At 39.2% G+C, this 16870-nt stretch overlaps 2 protein-coding genes across 2 annotated transcripts; both read right to left on the reverse strand.

Moving 5' to 3' along the window:
* Positions 1-3336: 3336 nt before the first annotated feature.
* LOC145096839 (cytochrome P450 CYP82D47-like) lies at positions 3337-5368 on the reverse strand. The gene is made up of 2 exons (XM_079034199.1): positions 4405-5368; positions 3337-4178 (listed from the first exon to the last, which is right to left on the reverse strand). Exons 1-2 carry the CDS (start codon positions 5359-5361, stop codon positions 3546-3548), a joined length of 1590 nt encoding a protein of 529 aa, XP_078890325.1. The 5' UTR covers positions 5362-5368; the 3' UTR covers positions 3337-3545.
* An 8338-nt stretch (positions 5369-13706) lies between these two features.
* On the reverse strand, positions 13707-15738 carry LOC145096840 (cytochrome P450 CYP82D47-like). The gene is made up of 2 exons (XM_079034200.1): positions 14775-15738; positions 13707-14548 (listed from the first exon to the last, which is right to left on the reverse strand). Exons 1-2 carry the CDS (start codon positions 15729-15731, stop codon positions 13916-13918), a joined length of 1590 nt encoding a protein of 529 aa, XP_078890326.1. The 5' UTR covers positions 15732-15738; the 3' UTR covers positions 13707-13915.
* Positions 15739-16870: the final 1132 nt, after the last annotated feature.

Genomic DNA, 16870 nt, shown 5'->3' on the forward strand with positions numbered 1-16870 from the left:
TGCAATAAGACCAAAAATGTAATGTACTTGTATTCTTATGTGAACGATTTTTAGAAAACTTTTGGTTTGAACACAAATCTTTCAAGATCCAATCGTGGTTCATCAAAACCTATCTTAGATTTTTATGTTTTTATGGGTTTTAATGGTTGTTCATCAAAACCCATCTCTAAAACAAAACACATATCGGATGTGCTCATCGTTCTTGTCACCGAATAAAAAAAAATCAATGTTAGAATACGAACATATGAAAAACGATCATGAATCTGAAAAACGAACCAATAACTTTTTCAAACGTTCATCATGTGTGTAGAACCCAAAAATCCCTAAATCGATGGGTATGGATCTAAAAGGAAGCTAGAAATATGAAATGAATCTTCGAAATCTGAAGAGTTACAGCTCTGCCATCGATGAGCGAGATGAATAAGAAAGAGCATTTGAAAAAAAATCTCTTAAAATCCAAATGCGAACCATAGGTTTTAATGTTTGCAGATCGGAGCTTGGTTTTGTAGAAAAACAGAAGGAAGAAAAGGCGGTGTTCCGGAGAAGACGACAACATTCTGAAAAAGGTTTATCCGCTTGTTCCGACAAAGGTTTGCAAATCGGAGGCTACGATTTCTAAGCTCATTTTCGTGTGTTCATGTTCATGTTCATCTTCATTAGCATCGATTTTTCACACATGAATAGGAAGAACACAGAGTTGGGTGTGGTTTGTGAGTTCCTCCTCTCATTACAACTTCTGATGCTCCTCAGTCACCCATCCCAATCATTGCCCTCCCCTCAATAACCTCTGATACCTCCCACCCCATTCTCATCAACTCTCGACTTAGCATAGTCAAACCGATCCGATGAATAAACCTTAACACCATCACCCGTTCTCCTATTCTCAAAAATCCTACTCAAGTCCTTCGTGATCCAAATTTGAAATCTGGCATGCATGATGAATTTAAGGCGCTTATTAAAAGTAATATTTGGTTTCTCGTACCCCGACGAAATGGGGTCAATATTGTTCGTGCTATGTTGCTATATAAAGATAAATTTAATAATGATGACACTATTAGTAGGAACAAAGCTCGGCTTGTTGCAAACGGAAAGAGCCAATAACCAGGAATTGATTATGACGATAGTTTCAGCCCTGTTGTAAAGCCCGCAACCATCCGCACGGTTTTCAGTCTTTCCATATCCAGACATTGGCTTGTTCACCAACTTGATGTCAAGATTGCATTTCTACATGGTCACCTATCCAAGACTATCTATATGAATCAACTACTAGGATTCGCTAACCCCCAGAAATCAAATCATGTATGTCAACTCCAGAAGTCTCTCTATGGCCTCAAATAGGCTCCTCGCATTTTGTTTCAGCGTTTTGCCAACCTTGTCATACCCTTGGATTCGTTCATGGCAAGACAAATTCCTCATTATTTATTCTCAAACAGGGCAACGACACAACATATCTCCTTCTTATGTCAAAGACATCATTCTAACGGCTTCATCCACAACCCTCCTTCAGCGTATCTTTCATTAACTCAGCCTTGAAATTGTAATGACTCATCTGGGTGCCCTCAATTTCTTTCTGGGAATCTCTGTCTCTCGTATAGAAAAAGGCATGTTTCTCTCCCAGAAAAAATACGCCACCGACCTTCTCGACCATTCCAACATGTTTGGATGCAGCCCCTGTCGCACACTAATTGATATTTCTTCTAAGCTCAGTGTTGACGGTTCTCCAGTTTGGATGCAACCCCTGTCGCAATATCTAACGTTTACACGTCCCGACATTTCTTTACATTATCCTCACAGTACTCTCGACCATGGTTTACACATGTATGCCACTACAATATCAAAACTCTTAGCATATTCCGATGCTGACTGGGGAGGATGCCGAACCACTCGACATTCGACTTCTGGGTAGTGTGTCTTCCTCAGAGACAATCTTATTTCATGGTCGTCCAAGCGACAACACACCGTATCCCGATCTGGTGCCGCATCAGAGTATTGTGGCTTCGCCAATGCCGTTGCTGAGACATCTTGGCTTCACAATCTCCTTCAAGAGCTCCATTCGCCTCTCCAGTCCCCCACTTTTGTATATTGTGACAACATCAGTGCCCTCTACATGTCTGCAAATCCATTTCAACACCAACGAACCAAGCACATTGAACATGACATTCATTTTGGTCGTTACAAAGTGGCAATCTGCCACATCCGGGTTCTTCATGTTCCTTTCCAATACCAGTATGCAAAAATCTTCATTAAGGGTCTCCCATTTCCCTTATTTTTTGAGTTTCGATCCAATTTGAGTATTGGAGAACCTCCCCCTCAAACTGTGGGGGCATATTGGCATGTTTATATATTTGTATTGTTATGTATCTCGACCCTTTTAGGGCTCAGCCCATTCTTGTATTTGTATCCTATATATTTATGTAAAATTAATCAATAGTTTTCATGGGAAAGTATACTAGTTTTAATTTTATAAATGCTAGATGTTGTTAGTAATTAATAAAAAATAAACATTGTTTCTTATTATAAACATAGAAACTAAACATAAAAACAAACAGAGAAGTCGAGGTTGTGTTCATAAACAGAAAAACAACATGAAAAATGGCAAAAAAACAAACATTGTCACTTTCTTCTTTCATTTACTTCAATAAAACAAATACTCACTTTCTCCTTTGATTTAGTGCAATAAAACAAAGGGATGGGGCTGCTACATCTTTTCTCCAAAAGTTGATGGGATTAGTTTAATATTAATAAGAAAATTGGCGTCCAACAAAACAAACAAAGAAGTGATATTAATTTAATATTTATCAGTGGGGACAGGGGACATATCCTAAATAAACACAACCAACATTATACCTTAATATTGTTCATAATATAAGTTATTAGAAGTTTAGAACACAATAACTTGTTGGCTGCTCAATTGCTCCGATCGCTAACACTTGTTGCCAACTTCGATTAAGAGGATTAGCAATATTTTCCAAGACGGCGATGGTTAGCGACTCACTCTGCACGTTTCTATCTGAGCAAAAGGGAATTTCGGTATCCAAGTAACTCAGTCGGTTTGGGCCTAGCTAGTAAAAAAAAAAAAATCAAAAAAGTTGAGGGTAGTTCTGGGCTTACTCTGGCCCCTATGTGGCTTGGCCATTGGGAATCTGCAGTGAAAATTGGGATCGGAGGCTAATATGTAGTAATGTTGACTTGTACCATTTTAAAATTGGTATAAAGCAACTATTATGCGTGCATGTTCGTGTAATTAAACAACAGAAAGTTAAGGAGGGAAAATTTTCACGCTAAGACTCTGGTATTATCGATGCTTAAAATGTAAACAAGGGATGGGTCTATATACAGAGCATACAAGCAGAAGAAACTAGAAACCATTGCATGAAATAATTAAAAACAAAGTATTATGACTAATAATTAGCAAGCTGTTGAAAAGATAGTAAGAAGACTTTCTGATTTTTCGGGATTGTCATGGAATCATTCTTCAATAAGACTAGAGTGTGGGCACATGGTTAGTGGCAGCAGGGCTTCGTAGATGATTTGAAGAAGAGGTATCATGCAGCAACAGGGTACATATCAAGGGATAAACGAGGCGCCAGAAGGACCTCAAGTGGGATTGCTTTGCTGATAGTCACTCCCGGGCTTTCACTCATATCAATGGGTTCATTCGATGGCTTTTTAAGCACAAATTGTTGTATTAAAGTAGCTAAAGTTATATGCAAAGACCGAAGAGCAAACGGAATAGCAGGGCATACTCTTCTACCACTACCGAAAGGAATCAATTCATAATTGTTTCCCCTGACATCAACATGTTTATGACTTGTCAAGAATCTTTCTGGCTGAAATTCTTCAGGATCTGACCATTTATTAGGATCATGTTGAATTTTCCAAAGATTAGTCAATAAACGTGTGCCTTTAGGGATTTTGTAGCCACCAATAATGCAATCCTCCATGGACTCATGAGGAAGGTTTAGAGGTCCAGGCGGGTATAAACGCAGTGTTTCTTTAACGATTGCGTCAAGGTAAACAAGGTTCTTCAAGTCCGACTCCTCTACTGCTCTCTTCCTTCCAACATGCTCATCCAATTCATCTTGGGCAGTTTTTAATACTCTTGGGTTGTTGAGCAACAAACATAAAGCCCATGTTAACGTTGCAGATGATGTGTCCAAGCCCGCAGCTAAAACAGTCTGCAAGTTTGAAGTCAAAACAAATTTCTTGTATTAGGTTTCAAGCAACATGCTGATAATTTTGTTTTTCGCACAACTTATATATCTTTGCCACTGAAAACTGTTGCAAATATTATAAAAAATGTGGAAGAAACTATAAAGGATTAACAAACTTTATTAATAGTAGTCGTATAGCTAGCATTGGTGATGTATAAAATGATGATGAGATAAAGATTATTAGGCTTACCAAACATGTAGCCTTGATTATGGTATCATGGTCAAAACCACGGAATTCCTCTGGGGAGGCACCTTCAAGAACGGAAATAAGAACATCCATGAAGACTTGGCTTCTTTCATGTTGCTGCGCATGCTTTTCCTCCGCTCTCACTCTCTTGTGATCCTCTAGCCATCCTGTAACAATTCCGTACATCTCTTCTCCTGTCATCTTCATTTTTTTCTCGTATCCTCCCAGGTCCAATGGCTTCAGATATGGAATAAAATCAGACACCACAAATGTGCCCAACAACACAAAGAATTTCCTTATCACTTTTTGAAATCGAACCCCTTCTTTGTCATCAGGTGAAAACCTTTTTCCTGAAACAACCCTGACGACAACATTTAATATCAAGTTCTGAAACCATTGTTTCATATCCACCATTACCATGTCGGAACTTCCACTCTCTTTATTCTTTACCCAAGCGTTATATATATCTTCCATGGATGCTTTAACCTCTGAAGCACGAAGAGGTCCAAGCATCTCCACACGTCGCTGAGAGAGAACCTCGAGAGTCATGATCTTGCGCACTTGTCGCCAGTAGTCCCCATAAGGAGCTAGAGCCAAAATGGCATAGTTATAGCCCATGTGTTCTACTGCCATTGACTTGGGTCGACTTGCAAACACCTTATCGTTTGTGGTAAAGCACTCTTTCGCCATCTCAGCGCTACTCACCACCAAAACATTGTGAACACCAAGCTTGATGGTGAAGATGGGGCCATATTTATCAGCCAATCCACCTAAGACCCTGTGAGGTAATTCAGGTCCACCAAGAAGGCCCAGGTGTCCGATTACCGGCCATCGGCCCTTTGCTTGAGGTGGTTCTGTGTTTTTCCCTCTCTTTCCTTTCAAGATTTGAAGCAGGAATTTTATTAGAATAGCAAAAAATATGGCTGCTACACTCGCTGAAAATGGGAGAAACAACTCCATGTTTTCTACGTCCAGAAGAAAAAATTATGAGGGTGATGATACATAGGTTTCATAATATATAGAGATGGAACTCCCTGGCTGCTAACGTTTTATATTATATTATATATATTTTCGAATTTAATGGTTCTGAATAATGTAAAAGTCAACAAAGTGGGCTGAGAAGTTTGTTGGATACAGTTGCCTTATTAAACTTAATGATCATTTAGCATAAACATATATTTAAGAGGGAATATAATTTAAGAATGACATATACATTTCATGGTCTTGTGCCAAAAAATGGTCGTGTGCCAAAAAAATTAAAGAATCTCTCTGTTGTTGAATTAGAAGTAGTTTGACCAAGTTAGATTTAGAGTAAATTATACGAATGGTCTCTATGGTTTGGGTAATTTGCTTGTTTGATCCCTAACTTATTTTTTTAAATTGGAAGATCCCTTCTGTTTGTTTTTGTTATATGTTTGGTCTCCGTCTTACCTAAAAAGTCTATTTCCCTTAATTATTTAAATTATTTAAATAAACACACCCACAAGCCATCCCCACCTCACCTTATCTTATCAAAAAAAAAAAGACTACTTTAATTTATTTAAAAAAGAGCATAATAGTCCCTTTTGCTAAGACAGAGACCAAACGCGTAACAAAAACAAACAGTAAGGACATTCCGATTAAAAAAAACAAGTTAGCGACCAAACACGCAAATTACCCAAACCATAGGGAGGAAGACTGCGGGGTGGTCGTAACATTCAATGGGGAGGAAGATAGATTGGAGTGTTCTAAGATTGTGGGGGTGGCCCGTAGCATTAGTCGTTTCTTGAGTAGCTGTGAGGGTATCACAAATCTACGATTTGGCTTGTGGATTTCATCAGGGATTAGACCAGGGTAGGTCAGTATGTAGACCATAGGTAGGGATGTCAAAAACCCCCGTGGGGCCCCGCTCCCGTGGGACCCCGATCCCGTACGGGACTAAATTTTTAAAAAAACCGGGAGCGCAAGCGGGAGCGGGGGCAGAATTAAACTCCACTAATTTTCGGGACCGGGGTCGGGAGTTGGTATTTCCGTCCCGTACTCCCGCGGGGGGCCCGGTTGTACATTTATGTAAAAAATATATATTTAATATAAAATACATATACAAAATAGATTTTCTAATTTAAGGCTTAGATTAGGTTTCACTTTCCCGTTTCCAATTAACGGATATTGAAGAGGTAGTGAATTGATCATATCTTTTTTGATATTTAAGTATTTTATATTTGTAATATTGGATTTGTCATATTTTATACTTTTAAGATTGTTGGAATTGTCGTTTTGTAATGTTGGATTCGTAATGTTGGATTTTTAATTTTTTGGTTTCTAAAAGATTATGTTTTAAACTTTTAAAGTCATTAAAAATAGGATTTTTAGCCTAAACCAAAGTAGTTGTTTCGCAAAAAAACACGAATTTTAAGCCTATAAACTGGGGGAACGGGGGCGGGACCGGGGGCGATGGAGGGAACCGGGGGCTATGTAAACGGGGGAGCCGGAGGCGGGACTGGGAGCGGGGGTAACAACTGATTTCGGGGGCGGGAGCAGGGGCAACTATTCTGCTCCCGTTTGGTCCCGTTGACATCCCTAACCATAGGAATGCCACATCCTACTTAGGATTAAGGAAGTGGTGGGCCGTGTGCGGCTGGTTGTGATATAAGACTACAGATGGTCATGTAGCATTCACTTTTAGCATTGGATTTGGTGACGTCAGATGAGGCCTTCGCTCGAAAGTCGCATGGTATGATTGTGTGAGACTAATTATCTCCGCAATTGGTTGAAAATCCGGTGAATTGGTTATTTGTCAGGTAAGTTGCAACTAAGGAGGTCTCGGCTGCTTTTGGAAAGTAGCTAGGGTGAATCAAGTTGGGCCGAGACGTATTAGTGATTTAGCACTCAGGGTGGAGTCGCTTGTTATTTGGTAAGTCTGTTGAGTTACTTGCAGCTTGGATTAAATAATCTCAGTGTAATTGATTAGACCCTACTGTGTAGCCTTCATATGAGTCTAACTGTTGCAAGGACGAGTCTTCTACTCAAAGTATTATCTAAGCGTTCTATCAAGTAACAGTGTTCTGCAGCAATGAATGGTTAGTGATTCGTAGTGGGAGGTCAGTCAGGGAGGGAGACAAGGTTTCAAAACTTCGGATTTTAGACAAGGAGGTAAGAATTATTCCTTAGGGGTTAACTTTAGATATGTAAATATTTGTTCCTTCAGTCTATATTAGAGTTGTGGATGGGCTATCTGGGTTATCTGGTGCGGCTGGGTGTTATTAAGGAGAGATTTCGAGGACGAAATCTAAGTTGTGTGGGGGAGAGTTGTAACACTCGGTTTTAAAGCGCTTCATTCTTCAGCGCCATGACCCAAATCATCAGTTCTCATAAGGCTTCGGGCCTTGGGGGAAGAGAGAACTAGCTCTTTTTGTATGAGAGTATTATAGATTAAGTGATCTGAGTGTTCGATTATGTTTCATAGCCCAAGGGTATATCCGTGATTTGGAAATTCGGGTATTTATGAATTGTGGATTTTTTTCAAGAAGTCTTAAGGCAAGGATGGCTTGATAGAAGTGTATAGCTTCTCGTTACCATTTCGTGGATATAAAGAACGTTGAAAATGGACTTAGAACGAAGGAGTTATGGTCGATTGGAATTTAAGTGTTTTGGAGCTTGGTCGAGTACGCGGGGCGTACTCACCAAGTAAGCAGGGCGTATTGGTTGGATGGGTCGTGAATGCCTTCTAAGTACGTCAGGCGTACTTAGGGGTATGTGGGGTGTACACGCTTCAGATGGAAACCTAATTTATAGGGGTTTACTCCTATTTAAGCTTCTTTTATTCATTAAGCCTTGCCTCTTATTAGCCTCCATGCCTCCTCAACCCTAATCTTAACCCATAGCCACCATCTTGGAGTTCTTAAGATTTTGTGAGGAATCTTGGAGTGTTATTGTACATTTTGAAGACATTCGAGCTTGTTGCGGAATCATCACTTGGAGTGAAGCTTAGAGATCTAGAAGTTTTTCATTTTTTGCAACCTATTAAAGGTAAAATTCTTTAATGTTGTCATCTCTTTTGGGTGGATCTAGTTTGGAGTGGTTTGTGGCACATTGTGGTCACTTTAGTTTGGCTTTATGAGAATGAGTTTGCTTCAGGAGTTTGGTCCCTAGATCTGGACGTTTTAGATATCCCAAATACATAAAAATGGAATCGTGGGGGATAATATCTACCCATGCACGAGTTTTAGTACCTTTTTTGAAGTTATTAAGATAGGACTTGGATTTGGGACCCTTTGAGCCATGCAATAGCTCAATGTGAACAACTTTATGGATTAAGGCATGATTTGTAACAAGTTCGGAGTATTTGATGCTTTGGCTTAAGGCATTAAGACATTTTCTAAGTGGATTGTGAGCAGTGTGCATACGCGGGGCACACATCGTGGTACGTAGCGCGTACTTGGCCAACTCGGTGTACGCTGGGCGTACCAACTAACTACGTGGTGCGTACTCAGTCTGTTTTTGCTTTCTTGATTTGTTGACCTTTTGACTATTAACCATTGGCTAGAAGTTTGACTGGAGTAGACTAATGGATATTTTGGTCCTTTTAGGATATTAAGCCTTCTCGGATTAGTTCCATGATGGTTTTTGGGCCCAATATAGAAAATTCGGCCATGTGTTGGGCTTTGGGTGATTATTTTTGAATTTGGGATTTTCGACAAGTGGATTAGGCTTCGGCCTTGGGCCAAGTTCGGGCAAGGCTAAAAAGGTATTTTAGCCTAATTTGGACTCTTAGTGTTAGTCGGGGTCAAATTGTTAATTGGATGTTATTTTGTGATTGATAGCGCGAGGGATTTTAGCGGATCTGCAGCTAGAGATTTATCTATGGGTTTCAGCAACCTGAGGTGAGTGATGAGTCTCCTTATTGTATGTATGGTTCGAAAGCAACATTGTAGTCCAGTTGGCTTATGTTTTGTTAAACGACCAAGGGGTGGCCCTTGGCATTGTATGAAACACCAAGAGGTGGCTCTTGGCAAATATGTATGCATGACTAGGGTTCGGACCCTGACGGTTAAGTAGACTGTTAGTTAGGGAACGTATGCATTTTGTCTTTGTGGTGCTTTCATGGAAGACCAAGCGGTGGCTCTTGGCACATATCTGTAAGACCTAAGGTTATGGAACCGGCTTCACAAGGAAAGACCGTGATATGACTTGTGACATAATGGCAAGACTATGACTAGCACATACCATTCTTTATTGTATGTATGGTATGCGGTATTTTTGGGGAACTCACTAAGCGTTGTGCTTACGGTTTATTTACAGGTACTTCTGGTACTTCTGGCTCAAAAAGGAAGGGCCCGACTTGATTGCAAGGCATACACCCATGTTTTTTCGTGACCTTGTCATTTTGGAAATTGTATTCTGGTTGTTTTATTATGAAATACTTTTAAATGTTTGAATAAATGATAAATGGGCGTTTTGATTATATTAAAAATGAAATTTTTACCTGGAAATTTTGCGACGTTACAAGTTGGTATCAAAGGGATTCCGATCGTAACCTACCAATTTAATCGTCATTAATTTCATGTATAATTTCACCCAATTTAAATTTGTATTTCGTTATATAAATTTTTTTAATGATCCGAAGTTGTTCCCTCCAAAAATATTTCAAGCATTTATTTCTTACGCGTTCCTTTATCAAATTAAATTTTTTTTCCTTATATTCATAGTTTTTTTTGTGAGAATTACTTGAGAGGGTAACGTACTTTACCTTTTGGTCTTATTCGGTCACTAAATTATTTTTCATGTTTTATTAACCCTTAAACTTGTTGAAATGTTTACATTATACCATTATGACCGGTAATAGTGGGTTTCGCCGGTTTCAAACGTGGTTTCCCGCCAAGTATGATTTTCCGATAACCATCATTTGGTGTTGTTTCATAGGTTTAGATGTGCTCAACTCAAAAACCAGAAATTGGATGAACTCAAACAAGATAAGGACTCTGATGGTCTGCAATAAGACCAAAAATGTAATGTACTTGTATTCTTATGTGAACGATTTTTAGAAAACTTTTGGTTTGAACACAAATCTTTCAAGATCCAATCGTGGTTCATCAAAACCTATCTTAGATTTTTATGTTTTTATGGGTTTTAATGGTTGTTCATCAAAACCCATCTCTAAAACAAAACACATATCGGATGTGCTCATCGTTCTTGTCACCGAATAAAAAAAAATCAATGTTAGAATACGAACATATGAAAAACGATCATGAATCTGAAAAACGAACCAATAACTTTTTCAAACGTTCATCATGTGTGTAGAACCCAAAAATCCCTAAATCGATGGGTATGGATCTAAAAGGAAGCTAGAAATATGAAATGAATCTTCGAAATCTGAAGAGTTACAGCTCTGCCATCGATGAGCGAGATGAATAAGAAAGAGCATTTGAAAAAAAATCTCTTAAAATCCAAATGCGAACCATAGGTTTTAATGTTTGCAGATCGGAGCTTGGTTTTGTAGAAAAACAGAAGGAAGAAAAGGCGGTGTTCCGGAGAAGACGACGACATTCTGAAAAAGGTTTATCCGCTTGTTCCGACAAAGGTTTGCAAATCGGAGGCTACGATTTCTAAGCTCATTTTCGTGTGTTCATGTTCATGTTCATCTTCATTAGCATCGATTTTTCACACATGAATAGGAAGAACACAGAGTTGGGTGTGGTTTGTGAGTTCCTCCTCTCATTACAACTTCTGATGCTCCTCAGTCACCCATCCCAATCATTGCCCTCCCCTCAATAACCTCTGATACCTCCCACCCCATTCTCATCAACTCTCGACTTAGCATAGTCAAACCGATCCGATGAATAAACCTTAACACCATCACCCGTTCTCCTATTCTCAAAAATCCTACTCAAGTCCTTCGTGATCCAAATTTGAAATCTGGCATGCATGATGAATTTAAGGCGCTTATTAAAAGTAATATTTGGTTTCTCGTACCCCGACGAAATGGGGTCAATATTGTTCGTGCTATGTTGCTATATAAAGATAAATTTAATAATGATGACACTATTAGTAGGAACAAAGCTCGGCTTGTTGCAAACGGAAAGAGCCAATAACCAGGAATTGATTATGACGATAGTTTCAGCCCTGTTGTAAAGCCCGCAACCATCCGCACGGTTTTCAGTCTTTCCATATCCAGACATTGGCTTGTTCACCAACTTGATGTCAAGATTGCATTTCTACATGGTCACCTATCCAAGACTATCTATATGAATCAACTACTAGGATTCGCTAACCCCCAGAAATCAAATCATGTATGTCAACTCCAGAAGTCTCTCTATGGCCTCAAATAGGCTCCTCGCATTTTGTTTCAGCGTTTTGCCAACCTTGTCATACCCTTGGATTCGTTCATGGCAAGACAAATTCCTCATTATTTATTCTCAAACAGGGCAACGACACAACATATCTCCTTCTTATGTCAAAGACATCATTCTAACGGCTTCATCCACAACCCTCCTTCAGCGTATCTTTCATTAACTCAGCCTTGAAATTGTAATGACTCATCTGGGTGCCCTCAATTTCTTTCTGGGAATCTCTGTCTCTCGTATAGAAAAAGGCATGTTTCTCTCCCAGAAAAAATACGCCACCGACCTTCTCGACCATTCCAACATGTTTGGATGCAGCCCCTGTCGCACACTAATTGATATTTCTTCTAAGCTCAGTGTTGACGGTTCTCCAGTTTGGATGCAACCCCTGTCGCAATATCTAACGTTTACACGTCCCGACATTTCTTTACATTATCCTCACAGTACTCTCGACCATGGTTTACACATGTATGCCACTACAATATCAAAACTCTTAGCATATTCCGATGCTGACTGGGGAGGATGCCGAACCACTCGACATTCGACTTCTGGGTAGTGTGTCTTCCTCAGAGACAATCTTATTTCATGGTCGTCCAAGCGACAACACACCGTATCCCGATCTGGTGCCGCATCAGAGTATTGTGGCTTCGCCAATGCCGTTGCTGAGACATCTTGGCTTCACAATCTCCTTCAAGAGCTCCATTCGCCTCTCCAGTCCCCCACTTTTGTATATTGTGACAACATCAGTGCCCTCTACATGTCTGCAAATCCATTTCAACACCAACGAACCAAGCACATTGAACATGACATTCATTTTGGTCGTTACAAAGTGGCAATCTGCCACATCCGGGTTCTTCATGTTCCTTTCCAATACCAGTATGCAAAAATCTTCATTAAGGGTCTCCCATTTCCCTTATTTTTTGAGTTTCGATCCAATTTGAGTATTGGAGAACCTCCCCCTCAAACTGTGGGGGCATATTGGCATGTTTATATATTTGTATTGTTATGTATCTCGACCCTTTTAGGGCTCAGCCCATTCTTGTATTTGTATCCTATATATTTATGTAAAATTAATCAATAGTTTTCATGGGAAAGTATACTAGTTTTAATTTTATAAATGCTAGATGTTGTTAGTAATTAATAAAAAATAAACATTGTTTCTTATTATAAACATAGAAACTAAACATAAAAACAAACAGAGAAGTCGAGGTTGTGTTCATAAACAGAAAAACAACATGAAAAATGGCAAAAAAACAAACATTGTCACTTTCTTCTTTCATTTACTTCAATAAAACAAATACTCACTTTCTCCTTTGATTTAGTGCAATAAAACAAAGGGATGGGGCTGCTACATCTTTTCTCCAAAAGTTGATGGGATTAGTTTAATATTAATAAGAAAATTGGCGTCCAACAAAACAAACAAAGAAGTGATATTAATTTAATATTTATCAGTGGGGACAGGGGACATATCCTAAATAAACACAACCAACATTATACCTTAATATTGTTCATAATATAAGTTATTAGAAGTTTAGAACACAATAACTTGTTGGCTGCTCAATTGCTCCGATCGCTAACACTTGTTGCCAACTTCGATTAAGAGGATTAGCAATATTTTCCAAGACGGCGATGGTTAGCGACTCACTCTGCACGTTTCTATCTGAGCAAAAGGGAATTTCGGTATCCAAGTAACTCAGTCGGTTTGGGCCTAGCTAGTAAAAAAAAAAAAATCAAAAAAGTTGAGGGTAGTTCTGGGCTTACTCTGGCCCCTATGTGGCTTGGCCATTGGGAATCTGCAGTGAAAATTGGGATCGGAGGCTAATATGTAGTAATGTTGACTTGTACCATTTTAAAATTGGTATAAAGCAACTATTATGCGTGCATGTTCGTGTAATTAAACAACAGAAAGTTAAGGAGGGAAAATTTTCACGCTAAGACTCTGGTATTATCGATGCTTAAAATGTAAACAAGGGATGGGTCTATATACAGAGCATACAAGCAGAAGAAACTAGAAACCATTGCATGAAATAATTAAAAACAAAGTATTATGACTAATAATTAGCAAGCTGTTGAAAAGATAGTAAGAAGACTTTCTGATTTTTCGGGATTGTCATGGAATCATTCTTCAATAAGACTAGAGTGTGGGCACATGGTTAGTGGCAGCAGGGCTTCGTAGATGATTTGAAGAAGAGGTATCATGCAGCAACAGGGTACATATCAAGGGATAAACGAGGCGCCAGAAGGACCTCAAGTGGGATTGCTTTGCTGATAGTCACTCCCGGGCTTTCACTCATATCAATGGGTTCATTCGATGGCTTTTTAAGCACAAATTGTTGTATTAAAGTAGCTAAAGTTATATGCAAAGACCGAAGAGCAAACGGAATAGCAGGGCATACTCTTCTACCACTACCGAAAGGAATCAATTCATAATTGTTTCCCCTGACATCAACATGTTTATGACTTGTCAAGAATCTTTCTGGCTGAAATTCTTCAGGATCTGACCATTTATTAGGATCATGTTGAATTTTCCAAAGATTAGTCAATAAACGTGTGCCTTTAGGGATTTTGTAGCCACCAATAATGCAATCCTCCATGGACTCATGAGGAAGGTTTAGAGGTCCAGGCGGGTATAAACGCAGTGTTTCTTTAACGATTGCGTCAAGGTAAACAAGGTTCTTCAAGTCCGACTCCTCTACTGCTCTCTTCCTTCCAACATGCTCATCCAATTCATCTTGGGCAGTTTTTAATACTCTTGGGTTGTTGAGCAACAAACATAAAGCCCATGTTAACGTTGCAGATGATGTGTCCAAGCCCGCAGCTAAAACAGTCTGCAAGTTTGAAGTCAAAACAAATTTCTTGTATTAGGTTTCAAGCAACATGCTGATAATTTTGTTTTTCGCACAACTTATATATCTTTGCCACTGAAAACTGTTGCAAATATTATAAAAAATGTGGAAGAAACTATAAAGGATTAACAAACTTTATTAATAGTAGTCGTATAGCTAGCATTGGTGATGTATAAAATGATGATGAGATAAAGATTATTAGGCTTACCAAACATGTAGCCTTGATTATGGTATCATGGTCAAAACCACGGAATTCCTCTGGGGAGGCACCTTCAAGAACGGAAATAAGAACATCCATGAAGACTTGGCTTCTTTCATGTTGCTGCGCATGCTTTTCCTCCGCTCTCACTCTCTTGTGATCCTCTAGCCATCCTGTAACAATTCCGTACATCTCTTCTCCTGTCATCTTCATTTTTTTCTCGTATCCTCCCAGGTCCAATGGCTTCAGATATGGAATAAAATCAGACACCACAAATGTGCCCAACAACACAAAGAATTTCCTTATCACTTTTTGAAATCGAACCCCTTCTTTGTCATCAGGTGAAAACCTTTTTCCTGAAACAACCCTGACGACAACATTTAATATCAAGTTCTGAAACCATTGTTTCATATCCACCATTACCATGTCGGAACTTCCACTCTCTTTATTCTTTACCCAAGCGTTATATATATCTTCCATGGATGCTTTAACCTCTGAAGCACGAAGAGGTCCAAGCATCTCCACACGTCGCTGAGAGAGAACCTCGAGAGTCATGATCTTGCGCACTTGTCGCCAGTAGTCCCCATAAGGAGCTAGAGCCAAAATGGCATAGTTATAGCCCATGTGTTCTACTGCCATTGACTTGGGTCGACTTGCAAACACCTTATCGTTTGTGGTAAAGCACTCTTTCGCCATCTCAGCGCTACTCACCACCAAAACATTGTGAACACCAAGCTTGATGGTGAAGATGGGGCCATATTTATCAGCCAATCCACCTAAGACCCTGTGAGGTAATTCAGGTCCACCAAGAAGGCCCAGGTGTCCGATTACCGGCCATCGGCCCTTTGCTTGAGGTGGTTCTGTGTTTTTCCCTCTCTTTCCTTTCAAGATTTGAAGCAGGAATTTTATTAGAATAGCAAAAAATATGGCTGCTACACTCGCTGAAAATGGGAGAAACAACTCCATGTTTTCTACGTCCAGAAGAAAAAATTATGAGGGTGATGATACATAGGTTTCATAATATATAGAGATGGAACTCCCTGGCTGCTAACGTTTTATATTATATTATATATATTTTCGAATTTAATGGTTCTGAATAATGTAAAAGTCAACAAAGTGGGCTGAGAAGTTTGTTGGATACAGTTGCCTTATTAAACTTAATGATCATTTAGCATAAACATATATTTAAGAGGGAATATAATTTAAGAATGACATATACATTTCATGGTCTTGTGCCAAAAAATGGTCGTGTGCCAAAAAAATTAAAGAATCTCTCTGTTGTTGAATTAGAAGTAGTTTGACCAAGTTAGATTTAGAGTAAATTATACGAATGGTCTCTATGGTTTGGGTAATTTGCTTGTTTGATCCCTAACTTATTTTTTTAAATTGGAAGATCCCTTCTGTTTGTTTTTGTTATATGTTTGGTCTCCGTCTTACCTAAAAAGTCTATTTCCCTTAATTATTTAAATTATTTAAATAAACACACCCACAAGCCATCCCCACCTCACCTTATCTTATCAAAAAAAAAAAGACTACTTTAATTTATTTAAAAAAGAGCATAATAGTCCCTTTTGCTAAGACAGAGACCAAACGCGTAACAAAAACAAACAGTAAGGACATTCCGATTAAAAAAAACAAGTTAGCGACCAAACACGCAAATTACCCCAAACCATAGGGAGGAAGACTGCGGGGTGGTCGTAACATTCAATGGGGAGGAAGATAGATTGGAGTGTTCTAAGATTGTGGGGGTGGCCCGTAGCATTAGTCGTTTCTTGAGTAGCTGTGAGGGTATCACAAATCTACGATTTGGCTTGTGGATTTCATCAGGGATTAGACCAGGGTAGGTCAGTATGTAGACCATAGGTAGGGATGTCAAAAACCCCCGTGGGGCCCCGCTCCCGTGGGACCCCGATCCCGTACGGGACTAAATTTTTAAAAAAACCGGGAGCGCAAGCGGGAGCGGGGGCAGAATTAAACTCCACTAATTTTCGGGACCGGGGTCGGGAGTTGGTATTTCCGTCCCGTACTCCCGCGGGGGGCCCGGTTGTACATTTATGTAAAAAATATATATTTAATATAAAATACATATACAAAATAGATTTTCT

Source organism: Lactuca serriola, chromosome 4 (genome assembly GCF_051521515.1).
Source record: "Lactuca serriola cultivar US96UC23 chromosome 4, Lser_US96UC23_V15, whole genome shotgun sequence".
Lineage (NCBI taxonomy): Eukaryota > Viridiplantae > Streptophyta > Magnoliopsida > Asterales > Asteraceae > Lactuca > Lactuca serriola.